Below are 14,022 nucleotides of genomic sequence, written 5' to 3'. Positions count from 1 at the left end.
AAAAAAAAAAAATCCCAAACTAGAAACAACCTAAAAGTTTATCAAAAAGTGAATTGTGATAAATTCACACAATGGAATATTATTCAGCGGGACGCCTGGGTGGCTCAGTCGTTAAGCGTCTGCCTTCAGCTCAGGTCGTGATCCCAGGGTGCTGGGATCGAGCCCCGCATCGGGCTCCCTGCTCAGCGGGGAGCCTGCTTCTCCTTCTCCTCCCAGCTCTCTGTTGCTATCTCTGTCTCTCTCTCTCAAATAAATAAAATCTTAAAAAAAAAAAGAATAGAATATTTATTCAGCAATAGCAAGAAACAGGTCACTGATAGAAACAACATAAATGAGTCTGAAAAGCCTTATGCTGAGCACGAGAAGCGAGGCCCAGAGAGCACACACTGTATCGGTCCATTGATACCAAGTTCAAAGCAGAAGCGGAGGGAGGAGGTGGGGCGGGGGGAAGCGTGCAGGGATTATTAGGCTAAAGGGAATGTTTTACACATTGATTCCAGCAGCGGTTTATGGTGTACACATTTGTCAAAACATACTGAACTCTACACACTTCAAATGCCTGCACTTCATTGTATTTAAATTATGCCTTAGTAAAGTTGATTGAAGCAATATACTGATGCCCATTTCATACTGCAGACCAATTAAATGGCAATCTCTGGGGTAATCCCAGTGTGCAGCCAGGTTGAAACCTGTGTCCTGAGGTGGGGTTGTGTGTTGTTTGTCTCTGTGTGCGTTCACCTATCTGTGTTGGTTTCTACTGTAAAAGAGAGCCTGGGCCACCAAAACTGGTAACCAAGCCAGCCTTCAATTAAGTCTCTCCCGTTCGTTTATATTCCAAGGAGTAGGGCCTCAGCCACAGGGCGGGCACCAGAGGGAGGGTTCATCGGGGTGTGCCCTAGCTTCTTGTCCAGGGCCCAGCGTTTCAGCGAGCCCTCTGGTGGGTGATCCCACCTGGAGCTCAGCATCACACCAGCCAGCCTTGCCTGCTAGCCTCAGTGACCGCTCAGCCCATCTGTGTTGGCACCTCTTAGAGACTGGTTTTCACCTTTGGTGACACATTGGAATTATTTGGGGAGCTTTGCAAATCACCATTGACGCATTCCCACCCCCAAGAGATTCTAATCTAAAACCTGGGCATCAGGAGTGTCAAAATTTCCCCAAGTGATTCTCATGTTGCAGTCAGGGCTTCTCAGCCATGTCTGCATATCAGTCACCTGGGGAAGATTTTACAACTCTCAATGCCTGGGTCCCCCTCCTAGAAATTCTGATGTAAGTGTTCTGGGGCAGAGTTCAGGCTTTTTTGTGTTTTTGGGTTTTGTAGCTCCTCAGCTGACTCTAATACACTGCCAGGACCCAAAATTACTGGATGAAGTACCAACATTTTTTTTAAAGCAGTTTTGCTGAGAATCTGGGGGAAAAGTCACTTTCATAGGCTGTTCGTGAGAAAATTGGTACAACCTTTTGGAAGGTAATTTGGTTGTATCTGCTAAAATTAAAAAATATATATATATGTATATATGTATATACACCCTCCGACCCAGTAGTCCCTCTATTAAGAAATATATCCCGCAGAATTAATCACACAAGCTCATAAAATTACGTTTTTTTAACAGTTGTCACTGCAGTATTGATTGTGGTAACAAAAGAACTGAAAACAATCCAAATGTTTCCCAATAGTTGTCTGGGAAACCACTAACACCCTACCATAAATAAAGCCTACTACCATATTATAGAATATTATGCAACCATTTAAGTGGTCGAGGTAGATAAAAAACTAAAAAATAAATAAAAACAGTAATAAAACTAAAAACAATGAATAAACAAAAAAGTTGAGTTGAATCTGCACCCACAAGGAAGGATGAACATGATATATCATTTGCAGATGAAAGCAGATTACAGACTAGTAGATGTGACATGGGGACATGTTGCATTAAAAATAAATTAGTGCATATAGACACACATGTATGAACAGATTTTTGTGTAATCAGAGGGCAATATCTCCTAGTGTGGGAGACTCCTAGCAGTAGTTACCTCTGAGGAGTAGGATTAGAGACGTGGAAACTCTCCCTTCTTACTTTATAAATTTGCAGTGGTGGAGTTGCAAGATGTTCCTTTTTTGTATTTTTCAGTATTTTTTTCCCAAAAACGTAAATTTTAAAAGGTTACAAACTTTCGAAAACATCTCCAGCCTGGCCGTGACCAGCGGTTTCTTTTCTGTGGCTTCTATCAGCTGGTGGTCTGAGGCTAGCGCTCAAGGGGCACTCAGGAGTCCCTGATTCTGAGAGAGTCCACATCTACTGATGGAACATGGGGCCCAGCTTTATAAATACTCCCCTTCTTAATCTTTTCTTGCAGATGTTCCTCCTCCTTTCTTGGTGAAAAGGTTGCAAAGCTTTTCTTATGAGAAGCAGTCTTGTGGCTCCCGCCAGCAATCTTCAGTCCTTGTTTTCTTTCCCAGAAAAAGGGAGGAGGGAGAGCTAGAGGAATTGCTGTTCGTGGACAGTTCAGAAACTGGTCCCAGAAAATAGTTTGGGCTTTACTCTCAACCATCGTTTGTTTACTTTACCTGCGCAGAAGTGCTTTACAGCTCCCTAGGAAGCAGGGAGGCAGGACCTATTAGCCCCTTTAATAATTACAGAAGTAGATTCAGAGAGGTTAAGCAGCCTGCACATTGTAACACAGCAGTTACCGGCAGGGATGAAAACTTGACCCTGGTGCTTTTTTTTTTTTTTTTTTAAGATTTTATTTATGTACTCATTTGAGAGAAAGAGAGAGAGCATGCAAGAAATGGCGAGGGGCAGACAGAGAGGGAGAGAGAGAATCTCAAGCAAACTCGCACTGAGCACAGAGCCCGATGTGGGGCTCTATCTTACAACCAAAGATCAGACCTGAGCTGAAATCAAGAGTCAGTCGCTTAACTGGCTGAGCCCCCCAGGCGCCCCCGCCCTGCTGCTTCTGTGATCATGCTCCCTATCCCTCGTGCTTTCACTGGAGATGCTCATTTGGGCCTACACACGAGGAATGAGAGCTAGAGGGCCTACGAAAGGCGGCACAAACTCAAATTCCCCAGGAGTCAGATCCATGACACGAATGAATGAAGCAGACCAGCAGACCAATGGAGGGCACGGGTCTGTGGCCAGCTGTAGACTCAGCGTGGCCAGATCTTCTGAGAAACCAGAGATCAGGATTCTACTGTGTAAATCTCCCTATTTTTACATACTAGTAACCGACTCACAATTAATAAAACACTTTGGGTTAAGCAAAACCTGTCTACTGGCTGGATTCACCACATGGCCGTGATGGTACAGTTTCTGGTGTGTCAGTCGCCCCTGAACCCCACCCACCACCTGGGAGATGGCTGGAGGGCTGGCAGTTGATGGGCATCGATTCTTTGACATTGATTTGACCTCTTCCGTGTCTGCTCAGCTGCCAGCTGTCCATTTTTTTAAACGTCTATCTTTCAGGGTTTTGACTTTTTCAAATGATCGCTGTACGTATTTACTATATACATCATCTTTTTTTTCAAAAAAGAATGAAGAAAAAATATCCTACTACCCAGACATATCTACCGTCGATAACGTGCTAAGTTCTCTCCTAATCTTTTTGAGGATGTACATATTATTTCAATAATCACAAAATTCTTTTCCTTTTAATTTTTTATTGTTATGTTAATCACCATACATGACATCATTAGTTTTGGATGTAGTGTTCCATGATTCATTGTTTGTGCATAACACCCAGTGCTCCACGCAGAACGTGCCCTCTTTAATACCCAACACCAGGCTAACCCATCCCCCCACCCCCCTCCCCTCTAGAACCCTCTGTTTGTTTTTCAGAGTCCATCATCACTCATGGTTCGTCTCTCCCTCCGATTTCCCCCCCTTCATTCTTCCCCTCCTGCTATCTTCTTCTTTTTTTTTTCTTAACATATATCGCATTATTTGTTTCAGAAGTACAGATCTGTGAATAATCACAAAATTCTTTATGCAGTTTTGCCCCCACTCTTCCACTTGCATGTCATAGGCCCCTTTCCACTTCACCCATATTTCTTTGAAGACACTATTTTTAGTGGCTATGGCAGTGTATTGTGTAAAATGCAGCAAGCCTATTTGGCCAGTTCTTTTCCATGTGACCTTGAGCAAGTTATTTGACCTGTGTCTAGATTTTCTCTTTTGAGTAGTGGGGGTCAGAACGGAATCTGCTCCTTAGGGTTAGTGTAAGGATCGAAGGGGTAAAGAGACGTAAAGTCGTTAGAACAGTGCTTGGCATACAGTAAACATGAAATAAGTGCTAGTTGTTATTTTCATCATCATCATTATTATTATTATCCTGATGTGGTACAAATGCATCTTTGCCTGACTACTTTATTACATTTAATAATAAATTACTATGGGGGAATTATGGATCAAAGGGTGTTCACATTTTAAGGCTCTTAATTTGCATAGTCAGTCCTCTTCTAAGTCTATTCTAATTTACATTTCCACCAGGGAATGAGGTCCCTATTTTTTTCATAGCCTCTAAAATATGATTAATTTTTCTTTACTCGACCAAGACAGCTGACCTTGAGCACCTCAAGTGTCCTTTTGAGCCTCTGTCTAGATTAGAACTCAAACCTGGTCCTTTGGGTATGGAAACTGATTCTGGTTTATTTCGTGTTTGTTTGTTTAATCCAAGTGGATTTAATAGGTAAGTTGAACCCATCCGCTTCTATCGTGATTTTCTATTTGCCACGTTTTCTGATTTCTGGTAGTGGATTCTACAGGCCACCGACCCAGCAAGACATTTGTGAGGTACTGACCAAGGGTGTCTGGGGTCTGTTCCAGAAACCACTCAGATCGAGGACCCCCGGGTACAATGGCGGCAGGAGCAGGAGCACATGCTGAAGGATTACCTGGTGGTGGCCCAGGAGGCCCTGAGCGCGCAGAAGGAGATCTACCAGGTGAAGCGGCAGCGCCTGGAGCTTGCGCAGCAGGAGTATCAGCAGCTGCATGCCGTCTGGGAGCACAAGCTGGGCTCCCAGGTCAGCTGTGAGTACCTCCCACTGCCCGTGCCCCACCAGCACCTCTGCAGGGAGAAGGGAATGGCCGCGCTCGGGAGAGGGTCCTGCCTGGCTTGCCTCTCAGTGCTTCTCACATCTGCCTGTTTCCTTCCATCTCCGCTTCTCGTGCAAACCACCATCCTCCCCGATGCCTTTCCTGCTCCTGCTCCTGCTTGTGCCTTGCAGTGATTCATGCACCATCTTCATTCCATTCCTTTCATTCCTTCGCAGTCGTCGTCTCCAACTACCCGACTACCCGTTGGCTGACAGATCTCATTGAAAGACCTTCAAAGGCTAGGGGGTGTGGGGAGTAGGGAGTTCATCCTTAATGGATGGAGTTTCAAGTTGGGAAGATGAAAAAGTTCTGGAGATGGTTGGTGGTGATGGTTACACAACAATATAAATGTACTCAATGCGCCTGAACTGGACATTTAAAAATGATTAAAGTGGTGAGCTTTATGCTATGTATATTTTACCACAATTAAAAAAAAAAAAAAAACCTTCCTGTCGTTCCTTCCATGGCCTCCACTGCCCTTTGTGATCAGGCCCCTGCCGGCCGCCCCCACCTCGTCCCCTGCGGCCACTCCCTGCCCCTCAGTCTCCTTCACCGGGCTCCAGGGCCCCCCACTCAGCTCCTGTAGCCTGCCCTGCACCTTTCCGCCTCGGGGCTTTTGCTCTTGCTGCACCCCTGCTTAGAATGCTCTTCTGTCTGCCCATTTGCACAGCTGGCTGCCTCTTACCCTCCCTGTCTCATTCTCCCTCTCATCTGAGAGGCTCGCTGCTGACAACTCTATCCACAGACCCCCTTCCCCAGTGGTAGCCTCTGTCAGGGCTCTCTGTTTATTTTCTTCGTAGCGTGTGTCCCAAGACATCCGCTTACAGGTCTGTCTGTGTTCCCTGCGCTGGCATATTAACTCCATAAGGGCGGGGCTCCTGTCTCCCCAGTTCACGCTGGTGTCTCCAGGAGAACAGGCATGCGGGGCACCCAGTCCTTCGTTCCTGGTGCAGTGCAGAACGGTATCTGCTCAGGAGCCCACACCCCTGTTCCTCTGTGTTTTTTGTCTTTTACCACTATTTCTAATATCCAGTCCTCCCCCATGTTTATTGGGTGTTTAGAATGTGTCGGGACGAACATGCTGTTTCATTGAATCCTCCTAACAACCCTGTGGGCAAGCACAGTTAGTATCCCCTGTCATAGATAAGGAAACAGGTTAGAGGGATCGGTGACACGCCCAGGGTCTTAGAACTGGCAAGAGGTAGCAGTAAAGTTCCAAGCCCAGCCCGTCTGTCCCTCCAGCATTCTCACTGTGGGCCAGGGGCCAGCAGTAAGTCATGCTGTTATGGTGGCCATTGCTTGGCTGAGTCCCTGGACACTTCTCCTGTGCGAAGCCCTCACTCTGAGGAGTTCAGTGCACCGGGAGGGACAAAACTTCCCCAATTACTCACGGTCCCAGCCTTGCCCTTTTCCTTGGCGACTCAAGCAAACCCCCAGCATCTCAGATGATGGAAGGGAACTGTATTATACTCATTCGCTTTTTCTAGGTCCAGTAATGTCCGAGAGACTGTCCTGAGCGTTTTAGCACTTGATCTGTTTTAGGCAGCTCAGGCTGCCATAACAAAATCTCATTGACTAGGTGGCTTAAACAACAGAAATGTATTTTCCCGTAGTTTTGGAGACGTGCAGTCCAGGATCAGGGTGTCGGCATGGTCTGGTTCTGGTGGCAGATGGCTGTCTTCTAACTGTGTCATCACATAGCAGAGAGACAGAGACAGCATGCTGTCTCATGTCTCTTCTTGTACAGTCACTAACCCATCATGAAAGCCCCACCCTGGTGACCTCATCTAAACCCAACCACCTCCCAAAGGCCCATCTTCAAACACCATCCCGTTGGGGGTTGGGGCTTCAACATATGAATGGGGGTGGGGAGAGGGCGGGGGACAGAATTCAGTCTATAGCATGATCCATACCACAGCCCTGGCAGGGAGATACTGTTGTCCCCACTGAAACGCAGGTTTGAAGAGGTGGGTAGGGTCATTTTTTTTCTCTCTGAAGTCCTCTTCCTCTCTGAAAAGTGACAAGTGTGTATAAAAACAAAACTTCTTATTTTGGGGGACAGGATGCTTTTTACATGGACCCAAATTATCACCCCACAAACCATTTACTACTTTGAGAGGGTAACGTGTATTTTCGCATGGGTGATCGCTGCAACCACCACCTTACACAGGTGTGAAATAGCCTCACCATGAGGAGACGAACTGGTATCGCGTGCCTTCTGATGTGGTGCAGTAAGAACATCATGGAGGCTTCTTGACAAAAATGTTACCATCAATCAAATCATCAAGACACAGCCAGACAGATCCATAACGTGGACTATCCTACAGGATGATCAGCCTGGACTCTTTGGGTGGGGGGCGCTGAAAAACTGGAAAGAGGGGAAACTATTCTAGACTTGGGGGGGGGAAGCTATGGAGGCATAAACTAAATTAAATGTCTGCATCCTGATTAGACCCTGGATTGGGGTGGAGGGTGGGAAGCAGCCATAAAAGACATCCTCGGGCATTTGGAAGATTATCTTACGTGTGATCATCATGTTGTGGCTATGTAGGAGAATGTCCTTGTTCCGAAGACATGCACGTGGCATCCTATCTGCAGCTTCATTTAAAAAAAAGCAGGAACAAAAAGAAACAACTATGCCATCAGTGTAAGGGAGCTGATCAGTAGCTGCCGATGACACGTTGGTGGCTTTGAATATAGGATAGGCTTTCATTTTTGGTCACCATTTTCAGTAATCATTTGCTGAGGGCTTGCTCCAGACCAGGTGTCCCACTGAGAGAATTGGAATGGACAGAAGGATGGATAGAACAAATGTGGGAAAATGTTAAAAATTGGTGGACCTAGGTAGAGGAGGACATATTAATATTATATTATTCTTTCAAATTCTCTGTACCTATAGTTTCCAAAATAAAAGGTCAGGTTGGGGAAAAGAGCCAAATGGGCAGGAATAATGCATTCCCACAGAGAAGCCTGGCGGTGGGAGATGGCAGTTGTTGGACTCTGAAGTCAGAGGGCTTGGGTTTGAATCTCCATTCCACTGTTAACTGTGTCTTCTTGGGGAACATGCTTCACATCTCTTTACATCTGAGATTCCTTCCATTTAAATATGAAATGTTAATAGTCCCCTCCTCTCCTGGGTCCATGTCAAGAGTTTCTCAACCTCCATATGGTTGACATTTGGGGCCAGATAAATCTTCACTGTAGGAGCTGTCCTGTGTATTGTAGGATGTTTAGCAGCACTTCTGGTCTCTGCCCACTAGGTGCTAGTGGTACCCCTCCATCCCAGGTTGTAACAACCAAAAATATCTCCAGACATTGCCAAATGTACTCTAGAGGGGTGCAGAATTCCCCGAGTCTAAAACCAATGGTGTAGGTAAAACAGTACCTTCAGAACATGTTAATGGTTCAGTATTCTTCTTGGCAGGAAATACTTCACGTAATATTTTGAGAGTGTGGACTCTAGGGCTGGACTGCCTGGACTCAGATCCAGGATATGCAACTTATTAGCCGTGTAACCTTGCCCAAGTTATGCCACTTCTCTCTGCCTCAAATTCTTCATCTATAAAATTGACATAATAATGGTATCACCTTCATTGAGGTGTTATGGAGCTTAAATTCATTAACAGATATATAGTACTTGGAATAATACTTGTGATATTCTTAAGCTCTCAGTAAATAATAACAATTATTTGACATCATTAATTCATTGGCATTGAAAGGACATAAGATTTTAATAGATCTGTTTATTCTTATTCTAACCAATTAGATAAATACATGATCAGTGGTAGGAAGCAATGATGCAGTCCTGTCATATAACTCTTGGATGTTCCCAAGAGAGCTCCAACAAGTCCAAAGGCACCACTGATTTGGATGTTAAAGAACTTCCATCTGAAGTGACGAGGGTCATCTCCGGTAACTAGATCTGAGATCCAAACCAGCCAGGAGTTGGGGTGTCCCCGGCCTAAGCATCCCAGTTAAAGTCTCATGACTTTCTTTGGGTTTTACAAGCCAAGTCTGCCTTCCAAGTCAAGCTCTGCAACATGTTGATAGACTGGTTGGGATCACATGCCTTGCTTCTAATTCAGATGGCCTGCCCAGGCTTGTGAGAGTTTTGCCACCTGGCCTTGGCTGCAGTGGGGCCTGGCCACAGGTGGGACCCTGCCCTGGGGATGGAGACTTTGTTGTCACCTCTGGTGCAGTCCCTGGCTCCATGGAGAAGGAGAAGAGAACTAACATTTAATGTGCACCTGTTATATTCCTCCAGGACAATATGATGTGCACTCCACATATGTTATTTAAAGTAACCTTCCCCCTCCAAACAATCTTACAAGATACTGTCATTCCCATTTTACAGATCAGAAAACTGAGGCCCAGAAAGGGAAAGGAGCTTCTCCAAGGTCACCCTGCTAAAAAGTGGCAGAGCTAGCCTTTATACCCAGGAGGATCTGACCGCAAAAACACTTCTCTTAATACAAATCAGCCAGTCAAATTCTAAGGTCCTTGTGTTACATTTGGGTCCTCCTGTCCTCTGAAAGATGACAACTCAGGAGAACTGGGTTCTTTGGGACCTCATCATGTTCCTTCCTCTCTCTAGGCCTTGGTCTCCCATGTGAAAAAGAAATCACTGGGAGGATGCCTGGGTGGCTCAGTTCGTTAAGCAACTGCCTTCGGCTCAGGTCATGATCCTGGAGTCCTGCATCGAGCTCCGTGCTCAGCGGGGAGTCTGCTTCTCCCTCTGATCTCTCCTCTCTCATGGTCTCTCTCTCATTCTCTCTCTCTCAAATAAATAAATAAAATCTTAAAAAAAAAAAAAAGAAATCATTGGGAACCTAGCAGTTAAAAATGCCAGTTGAACCACCCACCTGATCTCACTCACTCCTAAAACAAAGTAAATATCAAATAAGAGATTTTTTTTTAGGAATACATGCACAAAGACAGGGAAACCTGGAGAAAAAAAAAAAAAGAGCAACTATAAGATTTGGAAGCTGGAAATTAGATGGGCAGGTGATAACCTGTCTGATAGACCCGAGGAAAGAATATGGGTCAATCACGAGGAAAACCAGCACCCTGGTCTACACAGGTCACTGGCAAAAGGTGTGGGAATTGGAAGCCACGGCTGTCTCTGGAAGAGCAAGTGAAGTGAGGAGGGTCTCAAATAAAGAGGATTGGATGAAAGCTGTTTTATGTAGGACTACCAGATCTCCTCCCCAAATTTTTTCATCCCATCCCCAACTTGGCTAAAGACTGAAGAGTTTTTTGGGGTTTTTTTCCAAAAGAATAAAGAATCTCTGGCCTACGGGATACAAGGCAAGTTCAAAGCTGGGATGAATCACACTGAAAACATAGTGAAAAGTGAACATGGACACACAGGATTTGAGACCTCAGCTCACCTGTACCACTTGGTTCCCCAGAATGGTGCCAGGCTCTTTCCGCCCAGTCTGGACAGTAGCAGAGGCTGGGGAATCTGACCAGATAAAAGAGATGTGAAGACGTTAAAAGTTTCTGGGTGAAACAGTGCAGCCAAATCATGTACCACGTAACCCACAGTCAACAAACCCCACTCCAGTCTGGTTTGGGGGCCCCACTCTTAAATGTGAGCAGACAGCTGAGATTCCAGACATCTGAGGAAAGACTCTGGCATGAAAAGTAGAGATGAAAACAAACACGTGGTGATTGGGGGTGGGGGGTGGTGGTGCGTGGAGGGACCAGGGAGTCTGCGTGAAGAAGAAAACCTCAAGGGAAGCTACACACCCATGAAACAAGAACAGGATGCTACATTTTACAGAAAGGAACATTCAGAGAACACAAAAGAGCTTTAGAAATTAAAATACAAGAGCAGAAATTTAAAATCCGTACAAAGACTGGAAGGTGAGACTGAAGAAACCTTCTAAAAAGTAGAGCAAAAATAGAACGAGATGGAAAATGAAAGAGAGAAAAATAAAATAGAGCACCAGGCCAGGAAATCTATCAGAGTAATAAAAGTTCCAGAGAAAGCAGAGGAAACAGAGGAGAAGGAGCATCATGTAAAATAATTTCAGAAAAATTTCCCAGAACGGGTGGAGGAGAGTTTTTAGGTTGAAAGGGCTCTCAGCGAGCACAATGCATGAAAGTCAGCTCACACCAAGACATACCCATGGTGCAACTTCAAACATGGAGCCGTCTGAGATCCTGAAAGCTTTCGGAGAGAAAAACCAGGTCACACAAAAATTACTGGGACTCAGAATAGCTCAACAGTAACACTGGAAACCTGGAAGACAATGGAGTCATGCCTTCAAATTTTTAAGGAAAATCACTTCCGACCTAGAATTCTATATCCAGCAAAACTACCTTTAATCAACTGTAGGGTAGAGCAATGATATTTTTAGACAGGCACGATTTCAAAAGTTTCTTTCCTTTGTGGTCTCCTTTTCTTGGGCAGCTGCTGGTGTTCTACTGAAACAGCTGGTAGGAGAGGAAGACTTGGTATTTAGGAAAGAGGAGCAAGGTGAGGAGGGCATCTCAGGGGGACTGCAGGGCAGAGAGAGCGACCAGCTCACGTGCCCAGGCCAGGCAGCGCCCAAAAGTGGAACCGGGCAGGGAGCCGACCAGCTGCCTGGACCCTGGGAGGGGAGGCTCAGATAACTGGCAGAGCATGAGGTGGAATCTGTGAGAAGTTTGTAGAAAGTGAGCAAGCATAAAAATGACAATTATTAACTCTAGGAAAAACAAACCCCCAAAAATGTGCTGGAAAGGAAAAGTAAGCGGAGTCAGCTGCATGCCTCTGGCCCGAGGAGTGTTTACAAAGTAAAAGTAATGCAAACACTGAAGGTGGCTTTCCCAGAGATGGGGAGATGGTGCTGTCTGTGAGGATGGGGAGCGGGGAGGGGGGCACGTGTGCGGTGTCGGGGCTGTGGAAGGGAAGGGAGCTAAATCCCTGGCCTCCGGAGAGATAAGTGAGTAAATAATGCCTAAACCAAAAATAACTTGCTGCTTTTTGATAACCAAGAAATTAGCTGAACACATTGAAATGGCTCCCTTTTGGGGAGTGAGATACGGGATTAGGGCCCTGTGGAATGTTCTTTTAGAGCAAAACCTTGTACTGTGTTGGACTGTTAAATTGGTGTTTGTATATAACTAGAATAAAAGCTTAACAGTTAAAAATGATAAAAAGGTAGGCACTTAAAGTCAGCCTTTAAGGTCCAGTTTGAATGTAAAATTCCTTTGTTGGAGGCATAGTGAAGGGATAAGGGTCCAAGGGGAGGGAGGTTGATGACCTGTTTCTTGATTGCAGTGCTGATTAGTTGAGTGTGTGGCCTCCCCCCCCACCCCCGCCACCCATCGGTGCAAAAAGGTGGTTTTATTAAAGCACAGGGACAAGGACCCGTGGGCAGAAAGAGCTCGAGTGTGTTTCTTTGGTGAAAATTCATCAAGCTGCACACATGATTTGTGCACCTTTCCACGTGTATTTTTTAGTTCGATAAAATGTTTACTTAAAAAATAGTAACAGGCCACATCCGATTTCAGCAGCTTTGGGGTACAGATAGTGCATTTCGCAGTGCTACCCCAGAGCATAAGAATTCAAGCCCCCAGTGGCCCAGTTGGTAGGAGTCTGTTCTTTTTGGGTTCCCTTCCCTCCAAGATTTTTGAGCATGCCCTAGGACCACCTCCAGCTCTGGGTGGCATTGCTGGTCCCCACCTCCATGCTCTCCCTGGTAGGGTGAGGTCTTGCAATTTTTCAAGGGTTCTCCCCATGCTGCTGCTTCCGTGCTCACCTTTATAGTTCCCTGAAGTGTCAACCCCAGGCCAGCGGCACAGCCTGATAGCAGAGTGGCCGGCAGGATGGGATGCTCTCAGAACGGACACCCTCCTTCTGGAGCTATCCCTATCTTCCTCACCAGTGACTCTCTTCACCGTGTTTTTACAATTGATCAGTGGGTAACAGATACTAACAACCTTAAAATTGTGTTGAAAAGTGCCTGTCTGGGGAATACGGCTTAAAGCACTGCCACCAGCTATGTAGCCAGCCAAGTCCCACCCTGAAATCCCGAAGTCCAGCAAACACCAGAGGAATGAGAATGCAAGACTTGAAAGCTTCCAATTGGAAACAAAAATCTGTATCTGAAGTCTCTGTTCCATGCTCACCAGGAGGACCACAAGGCCCCCCCCCCGCCAGGTGTCCCTGCCACCCATCTCTTGTAGTAAAACCCAGCCTCCACCTCCTCCTCCTGTTCGTCATCATCATCACTGTAAACTGCGCAGAAATGCAACCCTGCCTTTGGTGCAGAACATCTTTCCTTTGATTATGCAGAACACTTTTATTTCCCTTCTCCTGAACTTTCCAGTGTTATATTTTAACTTTCCTCGTGCGTGATCAGAAGATCCGTTCCAGTATTTTAACCAAATCCAAAGAGCAGCATCCCCTTCGCAACTGTCACTTCTACCTTTGGACTCTGGAAATTGCCACCAGTTTCTATCCTCAGAAAACTCTAGGCCCCAGCAGGTGATCTCGCTGTGCACACACAGTGTCCAGGGGACAGTAGGTGGAAAGGTGGGGGAGAATGGAATTGAACGTATGGTGGGATTAAGGCCCCACGGGAGAAACTCTTCTCTAGCCTCCATACCAAGAATGCCTCTCCTTTCCCTGAACAGTGAGGTTGTGTTTGCATTAAGGGCACCATGACTGTTACATCTGGCCCCTTTCCCTCTTCACATCACCAGTTAGGAAGCTCAGAGCCAGGCCGTGGCACCTGGTAAGGGATTGGGACCTTCCATGTTTGCCTGAGCCCTAACTAACCTCACACCTGTGGGTGTGCTTCCTCATTCTTGGATTTCCTTTGTTTCATTTTCCTTACTTTAAATATATTTTACTCTGTTGTGCTCATTTTTGTAAATCTTAAGATACCTTTTCAAGACGTAAATACTATTTTAAATTTTTTAGAAAGTGCAGTAA

General features: G+C 45.7%; 1 protein-coding gene across 4 annotated transcripts in view; it reads left to right on the top strand.

Moving 5' to 3' along the window:
* The window catches only part of WWC1 (WW and C2 domain containing 1), a 149,274-nt gene that overhangs the window by 75,141 nt on the left and 60,111 nt on the right, over positions 1-14,022 (top strand). For all 4 annotated transcript variants that reach the window (XM_025867074.2, XM_073890163.1, XM_025867073.2 and 1 more), the window contains exon 3: positions 4,824-5,027. In XM_025867074.2, coding sequence (XP_025722859.1) covers positions 4,824-5,027 — 204 coding nt within the window. The remainder of the gene's footprint in view (positions 1-4,823; positions 5,028-14,022) is intronic.

The sequence above is a fragment of the Callorhinus ursinus genome, unplaced genomic scaffold, assembly GCF_003265705.2.
Source record: "Callorhinus ursinus isolate GAN/ISIS: 27379988/994484 unplaced genomic scaffold, GSC_fseal_2.0 scaffold3, whole genome shotgun sequence".
Lineage (NCBI taxonomy): Eukaryota > Metazoa > Chordata > Mammalia > Carnivora > Otariidae > Callorhinus > Callorhinus ursinus.
This window is presented reverse-complemented; position numbering and strand designations above follow the sequence as displayed.